The sequence below is a fragment of the Micropterus dolomieu genome, linkage group LG08 (genome assembly GCF_021292245.1).
Source record: "Micropterus dolomieu isolate WLL.071019.BEF.003 ecotype Adirondacks linkage group LG08, ASM2129224v1, whole genome shotgun sequence".
Lineage (NCBI taxonomy): Eukaryota > Metazoa > Chordata > Actinopteri > Centrarchiformes > Centrarchidae > Micropterus > Micropterus dolomieu.
In genome coordinates this window covers 20,771,352-20,795,450 of record NC_060157.1, presented here as the reverse complement: position 1 = coordinate 20,795,450, position 24,099 = coordinate 20,771,352, and the positions used below count along the sequence as shown (strand labels likewise).

Here is a 24,099-nt window from a genome sequence, read left to right as displayed (position 1 = left end):
CACCAGAATGGCAACATTTGACATATACATCCACCTGGACCTCAATCTCTCAGAACTTCAATTTTTTATGATTTACCCTCTCTTGTAAATGAAGTCACTTAGCACTTTTTAAACCTGACAGGGACATTTTGTCCTCCTTTGACTCACCATTACTCGTATCCCCAGCCACCCCAATTGGTTTTTTCCTGGCTTATATTTTGCTAAAATATGCAGCACAATCCATCTCTGTCGCAGAGGTTGACTTCCTATTTTACTAGATGCTATTACTGTCCTGTGGGACTCCAGGGGGGCTCTTCTTCTGCTCTAAATGCTAATTTGCATTGTTGATATTCTGTTTTGAATCACGGGAAAAAAGCAGTTGAGAGAGATAGAATTCCACACTGGCTTTTCTTATAAATTTAATTTGAAAAAGGATACTTTTTTCTCAGAGACTCTTTGAATACTGCAGAGAAAAAGATGTGGGCAAAAACACATTAGCAGTCAAAACAGAGTGCTGTGTTTATATAAACTAGTAGCTCTGAACCACCAGAAGTGGTTCAGGAGGTTTCTTTTGCATCAAAATATATATTTTATCCAGGAAAGGGCATTATATGTATATAAGTCTATTATAAGTATATCATTACAGTGCAATAGTCGGTGATCAGTGAGGAACTACAGTCAATTACAATCGTAGTTATAAGCCTGGACATAAATACATTTTTAACAGATTTTAGGTTCCTCTGTGTCATCAGTTAATGTGTTTTATGTTTTGAAAATTTAAGTATCTAATTTTCAGTTCAGAATGTTTTTGGCAAGTCTGTTTTTACTGATAACTTAGCAAAGCGCTAAACCTTAAGATAAGAAATTAGTATTTCAGATAGATGTCCTGAAGTGTTGGTGCTGCTGCCAACTGTCTGCTTCTTCTAGCAGGTTTAACATCATTGTATTGTGTTTATTTTTTTTGTCTGTGTGTTCCAGGTATGAGTGCCCGTGGCTCGAGAGCCTGGAGTGTGGACACCTCCCCCCTCTCTCTGCTCCTTGCCATCGCAATATCAACATTCAGGTCAACGTCATGACACAATGACAAACTCTGCTCTGTTTTTCAACCTTCTTATTGGTATTTTTTTCTTTAATTCGTGAAAGTTGCTGAGTTCTTTTTTTTCCTCTCTTGTTTTTGGAGGTAACCATACACTATTTTGCAGTGTTAGTTTGCGGGTATGAGGCAGCACTAGAGTGGAGAGTGCTGTCAGACACTTAATTAACAGTAAATGCTTTTTTTTTTGGGTAGGTCTGTTTTGACATTTTTGCCGGTTGGGAACAATGCTCCATTTCAACTCTTTTTTCAAATGATACAGATGCCTTACTTCCATTCATGTGCCAAAGTAGTTTCAGCCTTCTTGTTGTTATTGCTAAGATAGCTACATGCTTTCCTCAACATTTAATTCCTCACAGTTTCTTGAAGGTCTCAGTGAACTTTGCGGAGGGTCGTGATGAGAAGTTGTATTTTTGAATATTTTCAGTTTTCCTCTCCACATGTGAATTGGTGAGTCAGAACATTCATTCACCCATGGCCGTGCCTTTGGAGATTCTTGTAACACCGTCACTTATAGACACTAGTCAGTGATACTTAGTGTTTCAGAACATACTGCAACCACCTTCATCTTTACGTGCTCCATAAAAAAGTTGGTTGTGTTCCAGATGAAACTCGTAAAACATTGCCAGTGTTAGCCATTTACCTTTTATCATTTGATTGTGGAGAGCTGAATGTACCATGAGGGCTCCTCCAGGTTTTAATGCCTCAGACCAGTTATTGTTATAGCTCGCTAATTGATGGATTGGACTTAACTCTGCTTTCACAAAGATTGCATCTGCCTGTAGACAGCAGTAGTGAGAGAGGTATACAACTGCCAGTGTATTTCCTTCCACACTAATGTTGAAACAATCAGTCAATCGACAGAAAATAATCAACAACAATCATTTAAGTCATTTTCTGGGAAAAATTCCAAACATACCCAATAAGGTGTGTGTTCGATTGCTATTTATTTATCTCCAAGGAATCCAATCTGAAGGGTATTATCTCGCTTTATACCATGGCCACATGCCAACAAGCTGCTAAATGTCATCAAAATAAACCAAAAAACACCATTTTCTGCTATTACAGTAACAACATGAAATGCACCATTCCTTCTGTATCTTAGAATTCCTGCTGCTTGCATTGATAGGCAACATGCAGCTAAGCACCAAACAGACTGATGCTACGAAGGGGAACGTTTCACAAGGCAATGCTACGAGTTGTAGCCTGGTTCCAGACCTTCCATAGAATGAAGTGAAACAAAATGGATATGCAGTCTGATTATCCCGCTGAGGGAGAGTCAAAATCCCCACTAACTGTAAAATCATGTTGAAAGGAATAGTTCCACATCTTGAGAAAGCACTTATTCGCTTTCTTGCCAAGTTAGAAGAGAAGATTGACACCACTCTCATGTCAGGATAATTGCCAAGCTAGAGCCAATTAGCATAAAGTCTGTAAGCAGGGGAAACAGCTAGTCTGTCTTAGGGTTGCCAATCATCCCATAGTTGGGCACTAAAAGATGTGTTCCGTATTGAACTGAGACAGGACGCGCCTTTCAGTATGTTTGAGAATAAATTCAGTGCAAGTCTATGGGAGACAAATATGATAGGTTAGACTATTAATTGATAAAAAGGAAACCCTCCTGCTCTGTTATCCCTCGGCCAGTCTGTTATGTTATGTTCCATTACCCAAACAGAGAATGTAAGTGACAGTGTTGCTACGATACATCTGACAGCGGTACAGATATGACTTCCTCAAAGAATCCAAAAATACATTTATTAATCAGAGCACTCACATAACAATTTATAAGAACTTAATATGTTTTGAGTTACTGAACTATTGCCTGTCAAAATCAGCAGTGGGAGGCACGTAAACAGCTGTTTGTGGCTTGCAGAAGCAATGCAAGTCGGACCTGCAGCCCGACACGTATTACGCAAGTTGCCGGCGGAGATCAGCACAGAGACTGGAACTTTGGTGCTTCAGTTTGGCCAAGGACACTGTTGGCCCAACTTTTGATTTTGCCTAGAGCCTCAGTTGAGCATGGGAAGGTACTGGCCCGTTTCGTGTTAATGAAGCTGACATATGTGGTGATATAACATCACTTACTGTTTTAAACGTAACTTACAGGAAGTTGTTCCTTTACAACTTGTGTATTTTGGGGATTTTCCAAAATTAATTTAATAACTTTTGATCATAAGGGTCCATAGATTCTGTGTAAAATATTATAGGTGGAAATGGGAGTGGTCTACATCACGAGATGCAGCTCAACTCAGGGAACATGTGGAAATAAGGTTTTTACAGATGTGGGACATACTATGTGGGAGTTACGGGCTTCACCGCTGGTACTGGGATCCATACTGCCTTGCATGCGTGGCCCCCAGCCCGCTGGGCTTGGACCCCTAATAATACACTGAAGTTAATAGTTTCTAGAATTACTGTGACTTTTTTTTCTTTTGACAGAAGATAACTCTTTTTCCTGCTTCCAGTCTTTGTGCTAAGCTAGGCTTAAAACATCATGGACCTATCTCTGTATTGAACACACACATTAAAATTTCCCTTTGAGTATGTAAAACTCACCACTGGTAGGCTTGAGAGGTGGCTCTTAAAAGTTTGCAGCATGCTTCTTTGTAGCAGATGGCAGTTAGATTACAACAGTAACAGTACAGCACTGTAACAACAGCCATGGCATGCCAAAAAAACAAAATCAAATGTGCAGCATAATCCACTAGGCTATTTTGCCATAAATATGTTCACAAGTACGCCTACCATCAAGCTCACTATTTAACACGTTTTATCTTCTTTGTTGAATCTGTAAGGGGCAAGTATACTAAATCAGAACTGAAACAGCTTCTGGGGGGGTTCCTAAAACCAAAGTAAGCAGGGATTGAACTTCTCTCTCTGTCATTTTTACACATCTATGTGTTTACAAATGAGTACACTATAAATGCACAGACATCAAAGTTGTATTGATTTTCTCATCTTACGCTCAGCAAGAAAGCGAATAGGCATATTTCCCTGCACTCAAATCATGCAGTAACACAGTCAAAATACAAGAGTAGAGAAAAGGATTAGTTTAATACTTTTTGAGCGTGAAAAGTCAGTCTTCACCTATAGTTTCAGGTTCCTTATGTCAGTCATGTCACTTCAGTTGTGAAACCAAGTCCTGAGCAAACTCCATTTGCTCGTGAAAACTGTGGGATTTGGCTGAAAGATCATTTCAAAATGTTATATTTACCTTGACTTAAGATAATTTTGTCAAATCACTTAAATAGTGGTGCATTCATTTATAATAGTAAATAAACGCCTGTGTCAGAAGGTCTCTGGTTGTTACCAGACATAAAAGGACACCTGCCAGCCAATCAGAATTCCAAATTCTCTGTGGCCATGGTGTAATAGCTGTGGGTTTTGAACAGTTGGTCGGACAAGACAAGACATTGGTAAACTGCACCTTGGGCTATGGGATATTGTGATGTGCATTTTTCTCCATTTTTTGACATTTTATAGACGCATCGTTTAATTGGAAATAATCATTAGTTGCAGCAGTAGTCCACGTCCATCTGGGAAACACATAGGAGTCGTGCCAATCAACATGCATCATCAGCCATTGCAGTGGAGACGAGGGGTTTAAAGTGCTGCCAATTGTGCCAGTCTGATAATTGAAATCTAGCCACCAGCTTAGACATTATTTGGCAAAATGTATGGTCAGCTGTGTTCTAATACTTTGTGAATCTGTCCTTTCTTGTCAGTTGTATTGGCTTTTTAATGTGGTATGTGTTGTCATTGTTTATTTATATGTTTCAGCGAAACCCCACTGCTCAGGTATTCAGACCTGCTTCACCATACCTTTCAATAGCACTAAAGTGGCAGGAGCAGATAGATCACAAATCTGTCAGCACGACACAGGGGTCTATTTAACAGTCTGACTTGACGAATGGAAAGCCTGATATGTGCCATGGTTTAGCAGACATTCAAATATCTTAGTAAATTAGAGCAGGCCTGGGGGGCTTCAATGGGAAAGGGCATAGGAGTAATGGTACTAATGACACCCACATAAGATTAATATATCAGAATTTAGAGAGGACTAAATCAGGACAATCCCATCAAGATGACACCAGGAAGATTCAAGGGTGTGTGCGTGTCCGTGTCCGTGTGCGTGTGCGTGTGCGTGTGCGTGCGTGTGTGTGTGTGTGTGTGAGTGTGTGTGTGTGCTTGGTTATTACCATACCCTACAGTGTAATGGACAACTGAAGGCAATTCCACTATTTGTTAAATAAAAAAAAGAACAAAAGTTTAAACTCATTACTTGTACTTAACCATGGTTCAGGGCTTTGGGCAACTGAAGCATTGTGGACATTCAAATAGAGTAACACAAGGTCGATATGGGAGGTAGAAAAACCAAGTTTAATACAGGGAGGAGTTGAAATGTCTTATTTTTCTATCAAATAGCAATGGATTGCCAATGTAAAGGAACAAATGGGGAAAAAGCTCCAGAATCCAAGGCCAGGTCAGGTGCAACTTGCAGGACATAGTTTGTATTAAATGTAGAAAATAAAAGGTTCTCTTCCCACGACGAGTGTTGATAACTTTCTGAAAGCTGTCTTTGAATCTTGTTATGTTGTTTTTGTGGCTTTACGTGTGGTTAATCTGTATGCATTCTTTCATCACAGAATGTTATTGGTAAGCTAACAGATGTTTACACAGGACATGCATCTTTCTGGCTGATTTATTGATATGAACGTTATGAGCGATATGAACTGAAAAAAGACGACATTACACAGCTTATGAGCTTGTGTCTTGGGTACATAAAAGCATTGCCAACCTCTTTGTTTTGTAACGTATCAGTACTGTGGAGATTTTGATTTTGACATCGATTTTCTCTTTTTTTTTTCAATGTTTGATATGGTTCCTGATTGTTCAATTTAATTTGTTTTGTTGCTAAACTTCTGCACAAAGGTCAAGTGTTGCTTTAAAATAACAATTAAGAGCCAGTGTTGGCTAGTTCAAAAGCCAGTGCAATGAGAATTCTCTTGTCTTCATACTGTATGCTGTACATACAGTATTGTAGGTATTTTGTTGTGATTTGAAGCAACGCCCCCAACTGGGAGCCCAAACTGTGGTGTCCTACTTCCAATTGTAATTCTCAGTCATACCCAGAATCTAAAAAATACAGGAGCAGAGAGTAACATTTCTTAGCAGCTGCTACCACACATTGCCTTTTGGTGCAATGACACAAACACTACCTGTTACAAGGTAAGTGTGCACAGCAGATGATACTAGTAGTAGTACTATCAACAAGTAAGTCTTTTTATACCAACACAACTTTACAATTTTCTTGCTACTTTCAAGATAAGAAAAGGCAGAATTTATCAGAACATGAATAAATGAGTTGCCCAAAATTTGTAATTCCATAAAGCTGGGTGAAGAAATGCAGCAAGAGCTCTGGGTGACAACGCTTGGCCTTTCTGTTGTGACTCCTCAGTAATTTGATGTCCGGGTGATCTCCGTGAGATCGTGGCGGTAATGTTTTCACATTGAAAAGTCATCAGCTGATCTTGATATGCTGAAGCTGTGCATGTATGATATTGTTTGGTGCATTTGTGTTTTTTAAATGAAGGAGTTAATAAAAACAATTCACTGAGGATTTTCTCTTGGATTTCTTTGAATTATGTGTGGCATGGTGTCATTTTCAGCATCAGCAGTTTTAGTGTCTTTTACTGCAGGAGGAATTTGAGTGGCGCCTTGGGGCACCATCAAAGCTATAAAATGCATAATGTTATCAAAAAAGCATATAAATGAGAGTAAATGGCAACTGTGATGTCAGATGCAGTGGATAACACATTCAAAAAGGGTTTTTTTCTGCATATACTGCACTAATTGATTTATGAAATAATAAGGATCACACACGATCTAATGTTTCTAATATAACTATCAAATGCAATATTTGAAAGAATAGACAATCTAAAACTCAAGCAGTTGGCTTTGTACTGTAGCCTTTGCAAAGAATACTGATCCATTTCTTTGGATTATTAGAACATGTATCTGCTGATGTTCAGATACCTTCCACTAAAACAACGGAATGATATGGAAAGCTACTGTGAAATATTGATTGTGCCAGTGTTGCAGAGATGCTTTTAAGATAATAAGAAGACCCTGTGAAGAGATCAATAGGAAGGGGAAGTGAAGAAAAGAGAGGTTTCTCCCTACACACCACAGATCATCCATAATGAGCTGGTGTGTCAATACTTAGGCAATGGCTCTTCACATGCTATTGACCACTGAATCACAATCACTAGGCTACTGCTTTTTACACCAGACTCTAAAGGGACGGTGTTACGTATTTAGTATACCCACAGTATCACCTCTGTTGCTGAAAACTGCTTTGGATTCAGATATGGTTAAGATTTAAGACGTGATTGGTGCATATTACTTCTCCCCATATCCTCAAAAATAGAGAGCAGGTTCTGTGGCTTAGCTGCTGCAGATTGCAAATGTCAACACTGCCCCCTCATGGTACCAGCATCCTGGTACAACACTCTCAGGTTGGGTGGGTGAGCCAGGAGGAGATAAGGCCATGTCTGCAGTGTCGCTGCATAGAATAAGTACTCTGATGGCCAGAGCCTGGCCATGCAGTGGAAAAAAGCTAAGTTTCATGACCAGTCTTGATTTGGAGCTCAGTCTGACACAACACTAAAATAAAGAAGATCTGTAATGTTACAGATATATAAAATAAAAGTTATAATTTTTATGAACAAACCTATCCTTTTACATATTGTCATGTAGCAATATGTCCGATAAGATGTCAATAAATTTTAGAAAATGTAGTCCGTCCTTCTGCGGGCGGTCCCCTCCACACCTTTAGGTGGCGCTGTACCCCCTCTGCGTCCGTCCCAGGGGCTCAGAAGAAAACGTTAAGGAAAGGGGCTGTTTCCTGCGGCTCACATGTACACAGTATCAAACTAGACGATGGCTTCCTCAAAGAGCAATGATTCCACAAACAGTGGCCTTCAAGACACAAATTCAGACACCAACGACGAGGAAAGAGACGACCTGTGTCCCGGTTTTAAAGATGTGGACGCCTTTGTTAAAGTAAGTGAACTGACCGAGCTGGACGCAGAGTTTTTGAGTTCAGGCTAGCATTCAGGTGCGCAACGTGGATGCGCTTGTTGGCTAGAGCTGCAGACACATTATAAATTAGGTAGAAAACACGCACAGCTATGTGTTGACACAGGATCTCTTTTCACGTTTATTCAAGTAATTGGCGTGGTAATGGTCGGCAACACGAGAGTTGAGCCTCTTTGGTGTGCTATTTAACATTAGCTTTAAAAAAAAAAAAAAAAAAAGTGATTCAAGTTAAAATGTTTTCATGTGAGTTTAGTTTACTTGTAGCAAATTTGCATATTGGACTAATATGTCGATTAATGGTTTCGTCAAAAAATATTGACATATCTGAAAGTGATGGTTTAAAATGACTCACTTTGGATCAACAGCCCCAAAGCTCAAGCAATGTAACTGAACTCAAAGCTATTTAACTTAACGTTAGCTAGCAAAAGTGATGGCTGTGATCGGAGGAACGTGAAAGTTAACAAACAAAAATTTTAGAAGCTGTCAGCAGCAGATTGTTGTTGTTTTTACAAGATATGTAGCTAAAACGGGGCATTGCCAATTATCTTAACACTTGTGAAATATAAACTAAAAGATAAGCTGTGCAACCGACATGTGTCACTGTAATCTTGTTTTTAATTGAAAAGCTGAGCGGCTATAGATGTAGTGTTGTTCCCTGTCCCCACCTGTTAACTAACACTAGCACTATGGCTGTGCTGTGGTTGTCTGTGATTGTTGTATTAGTCTTATTTGTCCACTGCACAAATGAAGTTCCTCATGGAAACTAAAGTCACTTGTGAACTGTGACGTTAGACATTGCCATAAGTTGATTGTACAGCATTTGATTTGATTGAAATCCTGTCAAGAAGTATTGACAAATAGCATTGTCCTTCCTCTGCAGTATGGATTTGGTGCTGTGTTATCCGCCACCAAAGCATCCGCCGCCTTGCCTCAAGCAGGGGATGAATATGATTTCTATAGGAGCTTCCCGGGATTCCAGGAGTTCTGTGAAAGTCAAGGAGATAAGCTCTTGCACTGGTGAGTACGGTTGCAACTAACAATTATTTTCATTATCAATTAACCTGTTGATAATTTTCTCGATAAATCAATTAGTTGTTAGGTCCGGACAATGGTGAAAAATGTTGATCAGTGTTTCCCAAAGCCCAAGGTGACGTCCTCAAATATCGTCTTCAGTCCACAACCCAAATATGTTCGGTTTACTGTCAGAGAAGTAAAGAAACCAGAAAATATTCACATTTGAGAAGCTGAAATCAGAGAATTTGAAAGTTGTATTTTTTTTTTCTTTAAATGAATAAATTGATTATCAAAACAGTTGCCGATTAATTTAATAGTTGACGACTAATCGTCTAATTGTTGCAACTCTACTGGTGAGTATATAGTATGTCGATGCTTCCTTTGAGTTTTGCCTCAGTAGGACTTCGACCTGTTTCTGCCAGCGTTCGCTCCTCCTCTTATACGCTTACTTTAAAACCCATGCAACTGACAAATTCAAGAATGAGTTTTTGTCAGGAGTTGTGGACCTCCAGCACATTCGCACGGAAAAGCTCACCTTTGCCAAACGTAAACATGTGAATTTGCACAGTTGGTCAAGAGAAACAATGTTGTGTTGATGTGTCGTGCCCTAGGAGATGGAGAGAAAATCGATTCTAGTGGTGTCATGTGACCCCAGTTTTTGCATTATCGGACCACACACTGCTACTTCACTCTCGTAATCCATTTAAAGTCTGTGATTAAGCCTCAGACATGCAAATGGAAGAGTGGATTTGCTGGGTAACCTGCCACTTGTTATTTCTCAAAAAAGGTAAATACATTTTTATTCTTTCTCCTGTGTTAGCATGAGTCAGTTAATGCAGCACCACGGCTGCAGATCTCACATGAGGGACCGGAACAAGCTGACAGGGCTGGAGGAGAGGTTTGACTTGGTTGTTGACTCGAACGACGTCATCCTCGAGAGAGTGGTATTGACCTATAGCATTGTTGTTCTACAGATTTCTTCATAAAAAGAGTCTTTGCAAACCAACCGAGCTCTTGTGTCCGATTTCCAGGGGATTCTTCTTGATGAAGCTGACGGGGTGAACCGGAGCCAGCAGCCTGTCATGCCTGCAGGGTTTCAGCCTCCCAAGATTGTCGTTTCCAGCTGGAATCGCAAGGTTGGCTAATTAACCTCTCAGCTCTTAAACTGCAGATGCCAGTTTTTTGGGCTGTGTTCAAGCTTAAACGTTATGTGCCAGTCCTGGCATTGAAGTACTTAAAACGCTAGAAAGTTGTTTGGATTCTTTTTGGAACACTTAAAATAAGAAAAATTTATTTTGGAAAACAATACTTTTGTTGGTCAGGGTTCAGGCTCTGGCAGTCGTTCTGAGATGTTCCGACTGCTCCACGCCAAGAATGTTGCGCGGCCGCAGCTGAAATTCAAGGAAAAGGTCGACAACAGCAACACACCATTTATCCCCAAGATCTTCATCAAGCCCAATGCCATAAAGCCTCTTCCTTCTTGTAAGACATACTTCTCACTCTCATGTTCTTCCCATCTGTTGTTTTCATAAGAGTCATTTAACCGTGACTCCTTAACATGTGCAACCTATTTGCTCTCTTGCTCTCCAATCATAGATTTCACCAACAAACAGATCCGTAAAGAAAGACCTGAGGACCTTGATGTACCGGCTGCCTTGGCTGATTTCATTCACCAGCAGAGAACGCAGGAACATGTAGAAGACATGTAAGACTTGTCCCTTGCGTAGTATCAATTATTAGTATCCTATTTCTCGTTGTCCATCTTAACATATGATTTTGATCCATGTAGGTTTGCACACCCATACCAATATGAATTGGATCACCTTACAATACCAGAAATGCTTCTGTCTAAGCCAGAACCACAGGCAAGTTACTGTGATGCTACAATATGAGCTCCTCATTGTTGGTTAGGCCCCTACTAAATCAGTTGTTTGTGGATTATTTTTAGATGTACAAACCAATGGCAGAGACCAACCTGTCCTTCATTGATGCACTAGAGGATCTGGTAGCTCTGAATGAGAAGCTGTGCAAATTGTCTGAATTTGCAGTGGACCTTGAGGTACGGGATTTAAAAAAAAATCTTGGATGTACAGGGAGTGGGCCCAATATCCTATATGACTATATAATGTGAGCCAGTACAACCTTTAGGTTGTTGTGTAGAAGCAGAAGTTATGTTAACCCTCTGTCCTCCGTCGCAGCACCATTCCTACAGGAGTTTCCTCGGCCTCACCTGTCTGATGCAGATCTCCACCAGAGAAGAGGACTTCATTATCGACACCTTAGAGCTACGCAACGAGATGTACGTCCTGAATGAGGCGTTCACTGACCCGTCTATTGTCAAGGTAAAGGAACGGCACCGCGAATCATTTGTTCCGGTGTCCTCTTCTTTGACTTAAACCTGCAGTGTGGAACATTTGTCCCCCCCCCCCCCAGCAGTGACGGTATTATTCTTCACGGTTGGCTATCAAGAAACGGAAAAAAACTTAACTTATTTCTTTCTATTTTTTTTTTGTTTTTGTATATTTCCTCCTCACTCTGATTGTGTGTGGATGACCTAATTAGGATATGGAGTGATCTGACACAATTTTCCATTAAACAGTTGTTTCAAACAATAAAAAAACAAGATAATAGATCACATTGCTTGTCCATGTCAACAAAAAAATAATATCAATCAAATACTATGGCTTCATCAGGTGGCATATTAACCAGGGTATCGAATGAAGTACTCTATTGGAATTGTTATCACTTTAAGGGTACTGGTTTTGGTATCGTACATTTTTAAACGATACCCAGCCCTACTCTCCAAGAGCATTAACATAACATCCATGTCTGCCCCCAGTCCCTTCTGTTCTCTTCTCTTCAGCCACACCAATGGTTGTCTTTTTCCTACCGTTTTTTTTTAATGTAATCCTTCCTCTGAACGGCAAGTTTCTATTTTTTTTTTTTCGTCTGGAGGATCAGAAACTTTTATTGGATGCTTCTTAGGTTTTTCCTCTCTGCCATACTGCTAGTTGCTTTAAGCCTACTCCGTTGCTAATGCTCCAGAGCCATGTAGAGAGAGAGTTGATTCATCTCAGTTTAAATTAAATTGGCTTTATTGGCATCGTTGCATACACTATGATGTTGCCAAAGCACAAAAACGCAAACTATACAATCATAACAAACAAAATAAACAATTCTCACTAATAAACGTCCCCTCCCCAGTCATTGCTGGTTGACATAAAACGCACCATTAACTGTTCGCCAGAGTGGGAAAGTTGCCACTTACACTTACTTAAAAACTCGAATGTACTGCGAATACAGACATTTACCTGGCATTTAATCAGCATTTTGTGAACTCGATTGGCAAGGGCTTAAATGTAACAGATGTTCTTTTATATGTAAAGGTTCCACATGCTAAAGGAAAGATGAGATTGCAAAGTCTTAAATTAGATTTGTTTTCAGAAAGGGCCACTGAGTGGTCTGTGTGGCTGTCTCCACCATTCCTATGTGCCCTCTGTTATGAGTGAACAATTCATTCAGCAGCTTTATCATTAAAATTTGAGAGCAAGGCAACTCTATTAGACACAGCTTTACCACAGATTGTAAATACGCACATTGTGTTAACTAAACCACTTCACTGAAAATGAAGATGGTAAAGTTACAATCTGTCTGTAAAAAATCTCAGTATATCTCGCTGAGCTACCTGCTGTTTCAACTTAGAACAATTGAACACACATAGTAGTTATGTGCTCAAAGAGCTTTACAATGCAGTGGGCACTTATGGCAGATATTTCTGGTGCTTTCCCTTTAGGTTTTACTTCCAATAAGTGGTTTAGATAATTAAACTGGGGGGTGTTTAAAGGAAACCTGTCTAGTTGTCTGACCACTTGTTCCGCTTGCAGTATTGGTTTGCGTCATAAAGCTGTGTTTAGCTGTGTCATCGCATTCCTAAATCTCAGCAATTAAAATGTCCCCAAGGGAATATTTTTTTTTTTAAGCGCATGAAATTGATGCTGGCTCAGACTGTCTTATGAACTGGTTGCATCTGAACAGTCGAATTATCTTCTATTGAAATTGGGTAGGAACCTGGAGAAGAAAAATCTCCACCACTATAGTGCTGATAAGTTTGTGAAGATTTCATTTTGAAACTTCTGAGCCAGGATTTCTTTAAGATGCCTCGGAGCCCCACAGTTTTGTTATGTTTTAATAAAGTTGGCGTGTGTCCTGTGGTGTGTGGGAACCACGATGACTCACTCACTAGGATACCTGTGAGTAAGTGTGGTGCGTGGGCATGAACTACTAAGAGATCTGTGGAAATAATCCAAATGATATAAATGTCACATGGTGTGACCCCCAGGCTTTAATATTTTTGGTTCAAATATTTTCTGTATCTAAGCAATAAAAAAAAAAAAAAAAAAGAAAAAAAGTTGGTACCACACCAAGGAGCTTTCGACTGAATGTGTTTTTTTCCTGTTCTCAGGTATTTCACGGCTCCGACTCTGACATCGAGTGGCTCCAGAGGGACTTTGGCTTGTATGTCGTCAACCTTTTTGACACACACCAGGCCAGCCGAGCTCTGAACCTGGCCAGACATTCCCTCGACCACCTGCTCAAACACTTCTGCAACGTGGACTCGGACAAACGCTACCAGCTGGCTGACTGGAGGATTCGGTACGGACTCATGACTGAGCCATTGAATGCTTAATTTTGCAGTTTTTGTTTAGGTTCAAATGTGGGATAGTGTTCCTTTTTAAAAAAAAACATCATGTAGTTCAGACTGTTTGTGATATTACTCCTAAAAAACCAAAAAAAAAAAAAAAACTTGGAAAATATATTGACTTTTGGCAGTTGAAGTATAAAATGTCCCATAACTCCGTAGCCCCTTGCCTGATGAGATGGTGCAGTATGCCCGCACAGACACCCACTACCTCCTTTACATCTACGACTGTGTGAGGGTGCAGCTGTTGGACTTTAACCACGGGCAGCCTGGCCTGCTGCAGAATGTCTGGAACAAGAGCAAAGACATTTCCCTGAAGGTGAGCACAACACTCACTTCATACATCATAAAGATTAAATTGACACTTAAAAATCAACCTCTATTATTCCACTCTTCTGTCTCCAATAGCTGCTCAGTTTCATATTTAAAAATTTCCACACCATTATCTCCTGCATTTTCTGACATTTGTCACGATTCAACTTCCACCATCCTCCTTCCATACAGAAATATGTGAAGCCCATATACACAGAGGAGTCCTATTTGGAGCTGCAGAGGAAGCAGAAAAGGTCTTTTAACACCCAGCAGCTCACTGCCTTCAGACTGCTGTTTGCCTGGAGGGACAAGCTGGCCAGGCAGGAAGATGAAAGCACCGGGTAGGCTGTTCGGAAACGGATGGACTTGCTGTTGTGGAAATCTGCTAGAGCTGATTTCCTATTTATAGTTTGTGCCCAGCCAGATTTTGCAACCCACATGTTTTTGTGACAATCTCCCTGCTTGTAGAATCATTGGTAGTCTTTTGACATCTGTCTTGACATGTTTTAATATAGTGTTGTTTGTGTGATTAAGATATGTCCTGCCTACGCATATGATGATCAAGATATCTGAGGAGCTGCCAAAGTAAGTTGATTAGCTCTCCCTCTTAAATTTGGATTAATGTTTAGTGTTGTTCTCACTTCAGTGCAGGTGGATTTTGTGCTTTTGTATTCATAACCTCCGGCACAGTATTTTGTCATTTATCTTCTCAGAGAGCCCCAGGGCATCATTGCCTGCTGTAACCCTGTACCCCCGCTTGTGAGGCAGCAGGTCAATGAGCTCCATTTGTTAGTGCAGCAAGCGAGAGAAATGCCTCTCCTTAAGGTGAGGAAACATAAGCGGCAGCAGATATAATGTTGTTTGTCAGTGGTGTAATTTCAGTCTTGGTGCTGTCAAGTCAACGGAGGTGCCTTAATCAGTCAAACATTGCAATGTTTTCTGCACAGGCTGAGATTGCAGCACAAAAGAAGAAGGGACTCACACCCATAAAAAAGGTTGGTTAAAAACATTAAACAACGTCGAAGATTTAGTGTTCGCATTCGGAAGTTGTTGAAGAAACCATAAATGGGGTCAAATAAATGTAATCTTGTATAATTTTGCAGCTGGAGGTCACCTTGTTTGGTCCACATGATACATCCAGGGTGTCTGAGAGCGATCTCCCGCCCATTTCTCCTGACGGTGAGCTTGATGCTCGTACATGTTGCGCATTATCCTGGTGATTTTAAATATTTTAGGCCTTGAAAAATGTGTTTCTTTTTTCCAGAGCTGCCTGTTAAACAAGGGATCCTCTTCTCAGATGAGGATCACAAAATGGACGTTGATGTACAGAAAGCAAGTGCTATCACAGCATCAGCTAAAATCACACTGTTTGAGGTAGCGATCAACTCTTAGTTTACTTTATTCAGCCAGTCGCTTGGTATGTGAACTGTGATGCCTAATGTGAGAACTCTGATTCCTTTTGAAGGAGATAGAAACACAGACTGACCAAGAGTCCCTCAATGTGGCTCAAATGAAAGCCAGGCGTATCATTGAGTCTTTTGAAAACCCTTTCAGAATGGTAAGAGATGACCAGTTATTAACCCTCAGCATTTTATTCAGCTGGACACACAATATTCAACCATCCTTGTGATTTCAGTATTTACCCTCCAGCGATGTGCACGTTAACAAGAATGCCAAGTTTGACCCATCTTCAAAAATATTTGAGGTAATCCAAGAGCTCCAAACATTCATGTATATTCAGACTTATTTGTGTTCTCCTCTTAACTATGTTTGAATGTTCACCAATTGACAGATTAGTAAAAGATGGAAACTGCAGAGTATTGAGCAGCAACAGAAGGAGCTGGAGGCCAAGAGGAAAGCAAAGGAAGAAGCAAAGGAACACAAAAAGAAAGTGGCAGGTAATGTGGGTACTAACGTGCTGTAAAGTCACGCTGTTTACAGTAATGTTCGTTATTGTATTTTAATTTTGATTTCTGCAGAGGAAAGAAACAAGGTGAAACAGAGCTACCAGGAGTCTCTCCAGAACGTTGCCACTGTCCGCCAGCAAGCAGCGGTGAGTCATTTGCACTCTTCAGTTTCCTCTGTGCACTCTGTCAACTTCACTGTTGATGTCCCTGTTGGGCAACGTACAAATCCATGGGAAATTTTTGTTATATTCACCCAAGAGCCTGCCACGGGATATTAAATATAGTGCTTTATTAGCCACTTTAACCCTCTGCAATGCCCCCCATTTTCTTAAGACATGGCTTGTATTTCTGCACATAAATATGGTGACTCACAAGCGAGGGAGCCACCGCTGCCACTCTGCAGCATCGGCATGTCAGCGGCATTTTAATATTTATATCTGTCACATGATGGGCCTGGGGACGAAGAACACACAGCATGGGATAGGAGCATTAGAGACACTCATCAAACGCTTTTCTTTCCTCCTAGGGAGCATCAATAGCTACTGTCTGCCCAAAAGCCCACTTCCTGCTTGTCCGGTCTCTCTGGGGTATTGCTCGGCACCATCCCACTTGGTTACTTATACACGTTCTTGGCACCACATGGTGTTTTCCTCTCTGCTTTAAATGCTCAGTTAGACACAAGTCTGTGTATTCGTCCTCTGTCCACGCAAGAGAACAAGAACGGTCACCACTGTTTGACTCTCGCTTCTGTCCCTGTTGGTGGCAACACTTCCACTCTGCCTTTCACTGTGTGAGCCTTCAGCCGTCAGTCGCTAGTGCACACAGAAATCCATTGTATGATGATGGTTTAAGTGAAAAGTTGGTTTTAGGTGCTCCCTGCTGAAAAGGCGCCTTCAAATAAGTATGTTGGCACCGCCTGACGGCACGCATTATCGTCGGAGGTGTTGGCAGCAGCACTTGAAAGTAACACTAGTAAACCTGCCAACTGCAGGCAAATATTGGCGGTGCTGGCTAGCTGCCAGCTTCAGCCAACACTCTGGCAGTGAAGTTTTCTTGTCTGATTTGAGTTTGAAAGAAAGCTTTGTGGTTTTTCAAGCTTCTACTAGACTGATATTAGGATCAGTATCATGACGCATGTGTGCTGTGACTGGGCTCCAACATCACTGGTGTTCTCTTTTCTCTGTATCCTGTTAACCAACAGTTGCATCAAAACTGTCATGTTAAATTAAGTAAGTTTGGGTGCTTTTACACAAGCTGTTCGGATCGCGTAAAATAAACCCTGGGGCATTAGCCCGGTTAGTGCAGTTTGTTTGGGCTGATGTAAAAGCTATCAATCGAATTCTGATGCGGACAAAAAAAAAAAAACACCCTTAGACCCTTTGAAAAGAGTGTTCCCCTTCGAGGGAACTCGAACTGCGTCGGTTACGACACTATGGGAACGCCTATAGGCGTAGCAGGTCTGAACGTGAATGAAATCACTCCAATCCTATTGGTTTGTTGCTAGAACGGTAAGGTGTGATGGAATAACCGGAGGAGTATAAAGCACACCTGTACACACTCATCATTAGCTTTTTTCTATTCAGCAGGCGCTCTGTATGTTGTTTGAAGAAAGCTCCAGTCCTACAAGCAGTGTTTCTTACCTGAAGAAGTCGTCTACCAGCATGTCCGGCAATCAGAAGTACAGAAGGTGTGTTTTTCCTTGCCCTCGGTACATCACGGATGGAGATTCTCATGAGATGTGTGTCTCATGTTTGGGGATGGAGCACGCCCGTGCAGCTCTCGAGGGGGCTGCCTGCAGCCATTGCGAAGCCCTTTCCATGCGAGTACTGAGGTCCCGCATGGCTCTCTTTTCCGAGGATGGCCAGATGCTTAGGTGGCCCGGCGGCTTCACTCATGGGGTTCACAGCGTGATCTGTCGGAGGATTTCGGGACGGCTGAGGCTTTTTCCCGACCTTCATCCGCTGGCTCCGATGCTTCCTTTCCTCGTTCGGGAGCCCGTTTCTCGGCTTCTCCCGCTCACGGTTTGGATCCGGAAACGCTGCAGCCATCCGACTCCGAGGAGGTGGACGTGCTCAGCATAGTGGACGATGACTTCCGGGTGTCGGGGCGGCGTCATCAGGTGGCGCCCGACTACGACGAGCTGCTGGAGGTGGTGACTAGAGCCGTGGCTAAGCTCAACATCAACTGGCCACAGGAGGAGCAGACACACAGGGTTGTGGTAAGCTTGATGAAAGGTTTCTTAAGCACCACGCGCCACCTCCACGCCGGTCTCCGCCATTCTTTCCTGATTTACATGATGAACTGAGTAAATCATGGGGCAGACCCTTCTCTACACGGCTTTCCGCACCCCAATCACTGAACTACAGTAATGTGATGGGGGTTAGGGACCGTGGTTATGGGAGGATGCCTCGGGTGGAGGATGCGCTTGCGAGCTATCTCTCCCCTCGACTTGCGTCCTCCCTGGAGAAGTCAGCGTTACCCTCCAAGCCATGTCGCACCACATCTACGCTCGTGGGGAAGGCGTACATGGCAGCGGGCCAGGCAGGTGCAAGCTTGCACACCATGGCGGTGCTTCAAGCCTACCAAGCCGACCTGCGGAGCTTCGCAGAACAACAGACCTGTCTCTCCGAGCCACCAAAGAAACAGCCCGCTCCATTGGCCGGTCCGTGTCGGTTCTGGTGGCCACAGAGCGTCACCTATGGCTCAACCTCGCGGGCATATCTGAGAAGGATAAGAGCTTCCTCTTCGGTGACGCGGTGGACTCAGTGGTGGATCGGTTTCAGCACGTTAAGACGCAGGGCGAAGCGTTCCGCCAGTACCTCCCTCGCCGGTCTGGACCCAAGGCAGCTGAGGCTGCCAGGCGTAGGTCCCTTCCCTCTACGAGCTCCTACCGAGTGGAGAGGAAGCAGAGTGTCGCTTCTCGTGGGCCCCCCCGAGGAGCTGGGGCAGCGGGTGATGCTATCCCGCCGTTTACAAACGTTCGGGACGCACCTGCCACCATCGAGTCCATGCCGTACTGCCTGCCTCGAGGGTCTGCAGTCAGGCGGCGTCCAGACTCACTCACCGTGGATCTTCGGCGGCTCTCCCCTGCCATTCTGGGGCTTCAGGGGTCCACCAGGAGATCACACGAGACACCGACCACCAGCGCAGAGGGGCTGGTCCCCCCCCCCCCCAACAGACGCCTCCCTCACGGGCTGGGGCACGGTCATGGGCGGCCACTTTGCAAGGTGCATCAGTCCGAGTGGCATCAACTGTCTCGAGATGTTGGCGGTGTTCCAGGCTCCAAGGAGTTTCCTGCCCGATCTCCAAGGCCACCACGTCCTGGTTCGTTCCTACAACACAGCGGTGGTGGCCTATCTGAATCACCAGGGCGGTCTGCGCACGCGCCCTCTGTCCAGACTGGCGCGTCAGATCCTCCTGTGGTCCCAGCAGAGGTTACTATCGCTCAGGGAGATGTATCTCCCGGGGACGCAGAATCAGGGAGCAGACCTGCTGTCGAGGCAGGGGCTGAGGCCCGGGGAGTGGAGACTTCACCCCGAAGTGGTGGAGCTCTTGTGCGGAGAGTTCGGCCCCATAGACGTGGATCTGTTTGCGTCTCAAGAGACTACGCACTGCCCGCTATGGTTTTCTCTCGTTCCTCCAGCCCCGTTGGGTCTGGACGCCATGGTACATTCGTGGCCGAGGCTACGTCTGTACGCTTTTCCCCCCAGTCGCTCTGCTCCCGGGGTTCTGGAGCGGGTCCGCCAGGACAATGTCGGCCTACTGCTCGTACCCCCGTTCTGGCCAACCCGGGTGTGGTTCTCGGACATCATGTTGCTCCTGGACGGCCCGCCGTGGCGGGTCCCTCTGAGGAGAGACCTGCTGTCCCAGGCGCAGGGCCAGGTTCTTCACCCTTGCCTCGCCGTATGGCGACTGTGGGTCTGGCCCCTGAGGGGTCACAGTACCTAGAGGCGGGTCTAACAGCCGGAGCAGTCGAGACCCTCCTCAGCTCCAGGGCCCCGTCCACACAGAGGATGTACAGCCTGGAGTGTTTTCTCCACTTGGTGTAGGGAGCGGTCGGTGGACCCTGTTACCTGCCCAATGGTTCAGGTACTTGAGTTCCTCCAGGACCGGTTCTCTGCTGGTCTTTCCCCTTCCACCCTCAAGGTGTACGTGGCAGCTATTTCATCCTTCCACGCCCCTCTGAGGGAGGGGTCTTTGTGGAAACTTCCCTTGGTTGTACGTTTCCTCCGTGGTGCCCGGAGGATGAGACCTGCGCCTCGGTCCAAGGTTCCCACTTGGGATCTGGCGGTGGTTCTTGGGGTGTTGGCTGAGGCCCCCTTCGAACCCCTGGAGTCAGCTGAGGCTAAGCACTTGACCCTCAAGATGGCCTTTCTCCTTGCTATCACCTCTCTGAGGAGGGTGGGGGATCTCCAAGCGCTTTCGGTTTCACCGCAAAGCCTGGAGTTTGCCCCGGGGAATATTAGGGCTATCCTGCACCCTCGTCCAGGATATATCCCTAAAGTGCCTTCTTGTGCGGCAGGGTCCACAGTGCTGCAGGCATTTCATCCTCCACCTCATGTGACGGCGGAGGACGGGAGACTTCATCTGCTCTGCCCTGTCAGAGCACTGAGTATTTACACTCTGAGGTCCTCCCGTTTCGAGGAAGGCTGACCAGCTGCTAGTGTGTTTTGGGTCCCCCAGGGCTGGGCTCCCTGCATCCAAACATACTATTAGCAACTGGATTGTTCAGACTATTTCCCTGGCCTATCAGGTAGGTGCGCGGTTTGCCTTCACCTGTGGCTGTGAGGGCTCATTCTACCAGAGACATGGCGGCCTCTCGAGCCCTCCTTTCCGGGGCCTCTTTGCAGGATGTTTGTGTAGCGGCTGGCTGGGCCACTCCGCACACATTCATTCGGTTTTACAGTCTTGACCTTCCTTCGGCACCTGGCACTCGTGCACTCTCCTCTTAGTCGTGCCACTTTATTGCACACTGGGGCAGGCGGGGTTTTCGGCACGGTATAGCGGGTATCTCGTTCCCATAGTGTCGTAACCGACGCAGTTCGAGTTCCCTCAAAGGGGAACGTCTCGGGTTACGTATGTAACCCTGGTTCCCCGAGAAGGGGAACGAGACACTGCGTCGGCCCGCTGCACCTCTCTCCCCGCCTGAAGCGCCTGCTTCATAGTTTAAGCTAATGATGAGTGTGTACAGGTGTGCTTTATACTCCTCCGGTTATTCCGTCACACCTTACCGTTCTAGCAACAAACCAATAGGATTGGAGTGATTTCATTCACGGTCAGACCTGCTACGCCTAGAGGCGTTCCCATAGTGTCGTAACCGACGTAGTGTCTCGTTCCCCTTCTCGGGGAACCAGGGTTACATACGTAACCCGGGACGTTCTCCAAGGGACTATGGTGCGGTTCGCTTGTGACATGAAAGCAAATAAACCAACTGCAGGGATTGTGTGATAGCAGATTTGAAATAATGCTAAAATTACATAAGCTTACCTACTAAATCCATCTCCTGATTGAGAAATCTCTTGAGGAAGTGATCTATAAAAGCTATGTATACATTTATGCAAATAATTTGGACTTCAGCGTGGGTGTTTTCCCTGATTAATAGGTCAAAAGCTGTTAAAAATGCTGTGCATAATTAATTAATAAGTCCATTTAAAAGGTTTGTGACAGTACAAGATGCCTCCTTTTTGTCTTGTCTCTGCATCATTATTCATAACTTGTTTGATTTGCCATGTAACAATACTAATACTACTTAAATTCTATAATCAGTCATTTCTTCAGGAGCTCTTTGTGACACCAGAGTATGTAAATCTACCCATCAAGGGCTGCATAAACATCTGTCAGTCACAGGAATTTGATTTCTCCATGTGGGTCCTATGTCTTATTTAAATGCTACTAGTACTTATTTATTAGTTACTAGTAACTATTCCATTATCTACTAGTAACAACTCCCCTTTTGTTAGTAATAATTGATTAGATACTAGTACTTAATTTTTAGTTACTGGTAACTAATCCATTAGATACTTCTAACATTTGAATTCTTACAAATACATTTTCTTTGGTTACTAGTTTCATTAATGACTTGTAAAATGGCTTGTTGATATTAAGATTTTAATTGTTACTAGTAAGTAATAAATGAGTACTTGTAGCTTTAAATAGCGACTAGTAAGTTTTAAAGAATGAATGTTAAAACCTCTTGCCATAGGGCTATGTAGTAAATCAGATCTGGATTCTCTTGTGATATCATGATTCTCACTTAATCTCACAAATCTATTTTCCTCCACAAGGTAATGTGATTTGGGCAGCATGTCTGCTTACCACGTTCTCACGTGACGTAAGAACAACAGTTGGTGGCGGTACTGCACCTCTGAGCTGGTTTGCCAACCACAGCAGGAGAATAGTGACAAGAAAACAGGGATATTATCAAATGTTAAATTACGGTATGGTTATTTTAAACCATATCTTAATTTAATCTAGTCATAATATATACCATTACTGTGATATAAAATGAAAAGAATTAAAAGAGTGTTCTTCTACAGGTGTGGTCTACTGGATTCAGTCAACAGAGAAGTAACAACTTAACGCTGCAGAGCCTAAAGCAAAGTGAAACTTCCAACCTGTAGATGGCAGCAAAATATGAATTTGTTTCATCAGTAATAAGTCTATATAATGTTGACTTGAGTGGGTCACCGCAATATAATTCTTTCAATCGGAGGCCTATACAGAATGAAATTGAGTGAGGTACAAAGAAATGCATCAAGTATGTGACAAAGCACAACAAAATAGGTTTTGCAAATGTCAGTCTCTTTATAGTTCCCTTTTTAATTCCTTATATGTTTTTTTATGCACGTTTATTCGCTCACCATAAATAATCGATTTGATTTCTAATTCAACATGAATACAACTTGTCCCATAGATTGGAACAGTGATCCAATTTGTTAGCTTTACCATTTAAGAACTAGTTCATTAAAATGTTTGTTCTAAATATTGTACAGAATATAATGTTTCTGACCAATTTCAGGAAGCTGCAAAAGGCGGCGGAAAGAAAAGAGAGAGGGCCGCCAGTGAGGTTGGAGAGTCGACTCCCAAACCGAGTAAGAAGCTGATGAAATCTGCAGAGACGCCCCAGAAGACAGAACCGCCTCCTCAAGAGACCTTCAAGCCGTTTGACTACACTCAGACAGACCTCAAAGTCTTTGCTGGTATGCATATGAGATTTATCCGCCATCGCATTAGACAAATCACTACTTACATTTACATTCAGTTACAGTTTTACATTATAAAGATTCAGTTAAATCAGTGCACACCCTTTGTTTTTACAGGTACCAAACCAAAGGACAACACACAGTTTGATCCAAACCGGCAGGCCCATGATTTTAAGAAAAAGGTATTTATTTATTTAATCGTGTTTGTTGAACAATATATATTTGATAATTGCTTGAGTAATTAGAACATTTTTTCCAACAGAAAACTCCCAAGGGACAAAAATCTAATTTTGGAGCTGGAAACCGAAGTATGTCGTACATGTCTGGAAAATCCGATAGGTAAACATATGCAGTATACAGTAGAAGAGGTTTTTTGTTTCGCTGCTTCAGATTCAAACATCCCAGTATTTTAACCATTCTGTCTTCTTTTTTTTTTTTTATTCTCCGCAGAGGATTCCGGCATAACTGGCCCAAAAGATAAACTCTCTTTAATGGCGTTTTCTTTATTATTTTAACACTTTTTTTTTTCATCCTGCAGAAACAATGTTACCAATTTTTTCATCCATACAAGTGAAATTCAGTATTTCAATATTTAATGAATTTCAATGTGTATTTTTTTCCATCTGTGGTACAGTTTACCCTGTAAATATGTGGAAGCACAGACCTCTTTATTAAAGGTGATTTTAGAGGAAAATGTCTTGCTGATTTTTATTTTTTTATTTTTTTAATCACCAAAAGTTTCATTTTGTTGGAGCAGTGTCATAATCAGACCCTTCTTCAGAATTCTGGCCA

At 42.9% G+C, this 24,099-nt stretch overlaps 2 protein-coding genes across 3 annotated transcripts in view; both read left to right on the top strand.

The window, feature by feature from the left end:
- The window catches only part of cntn3a.2 (contactin 3a, tandem duplicate 2), a 70,524-nt gene extending 63,834 nt beyond the window's left edge, over positions 1-6,690 (top strand). For both annotated transcript variants that reach the window (XM_046056077.1, XM_046056079.1), the window contains exon 23: positions 958-6,690. In XM_046056077.1, coding sequence (XP_045912033.1) covers positions 958-1,055 — 98 coding nt within the window. In that variant the 3' untranslated portion in view covers positions 1,056-6,690. The remainder of the gene's footprint in view (positions 1-957) is intronic.
- A 1,274-nt stretch (positions 6,691-7,964) lies between these two features.
- exosc10 (exosome component 10) lies at positions 7,965-24,001 on the top strand. The gene is made up of 25 exons (XM_046057459.1): positions 7,965-8,137; positions 9,054-9,190; positions 10,008-10,131; positions 10,219-10,323; positions 10,510-10,669; positions 10,784-10,892; positions 10,977-11,052; positions 11,136-11,246; positions 11,386-11,529; positions 13,650-13,840; positions 14,049-14,205; positions 14,391-14,539; positions 14,733-14,783; positions 14,912-15,023; positions 15,146-15,193; positions 15,302-15,377; positions 15,463-15,572; positions 15,664-15,756; positions 15,835-15,903; positions 15,991-16,096; positions 16,178-16,251; positions 23,124-23,304; positions 23,425-23,489; positions 23,570-23,646; positions 23,758-24,001. The coding sequence occupies exons 1-25, from the start codon at positions 8,015-8,017 to the stop codon at positions 23,786-23,788; spliced, it is 2,679 nt and encodes an 892-aa protein (XP_045913415.1). The 5' UTR covers positions 7,965-8,014; the 3' UTR covers positions 23,789-24,001.
- Positions 24,002-24,099: the final 98 nt, after the last annotated feature.

Coding starts and splice junctions, on each gene's coding strand:
- exosc10 (XM_046057459.1), top strand. CDS start 8,015: ATGGCTTCCTCAAAGAGCAATGATTCCACAAACAGTGGCCTTCAAGAC. Junction 10,893..10,976: donor CAGGAACATGTAGAAGACAT/GTAAGACTTGTC, acceptor TGATCCATGTAG/GTTTGCACACCCATACCAAT. Junction 23,490..23,569: donor CCCATGATTTTAAGAAAAAG/GTATTTATTTAT, acceptor TTTTTCCAACAG/AAAACTCCCAAGGGACAAAA.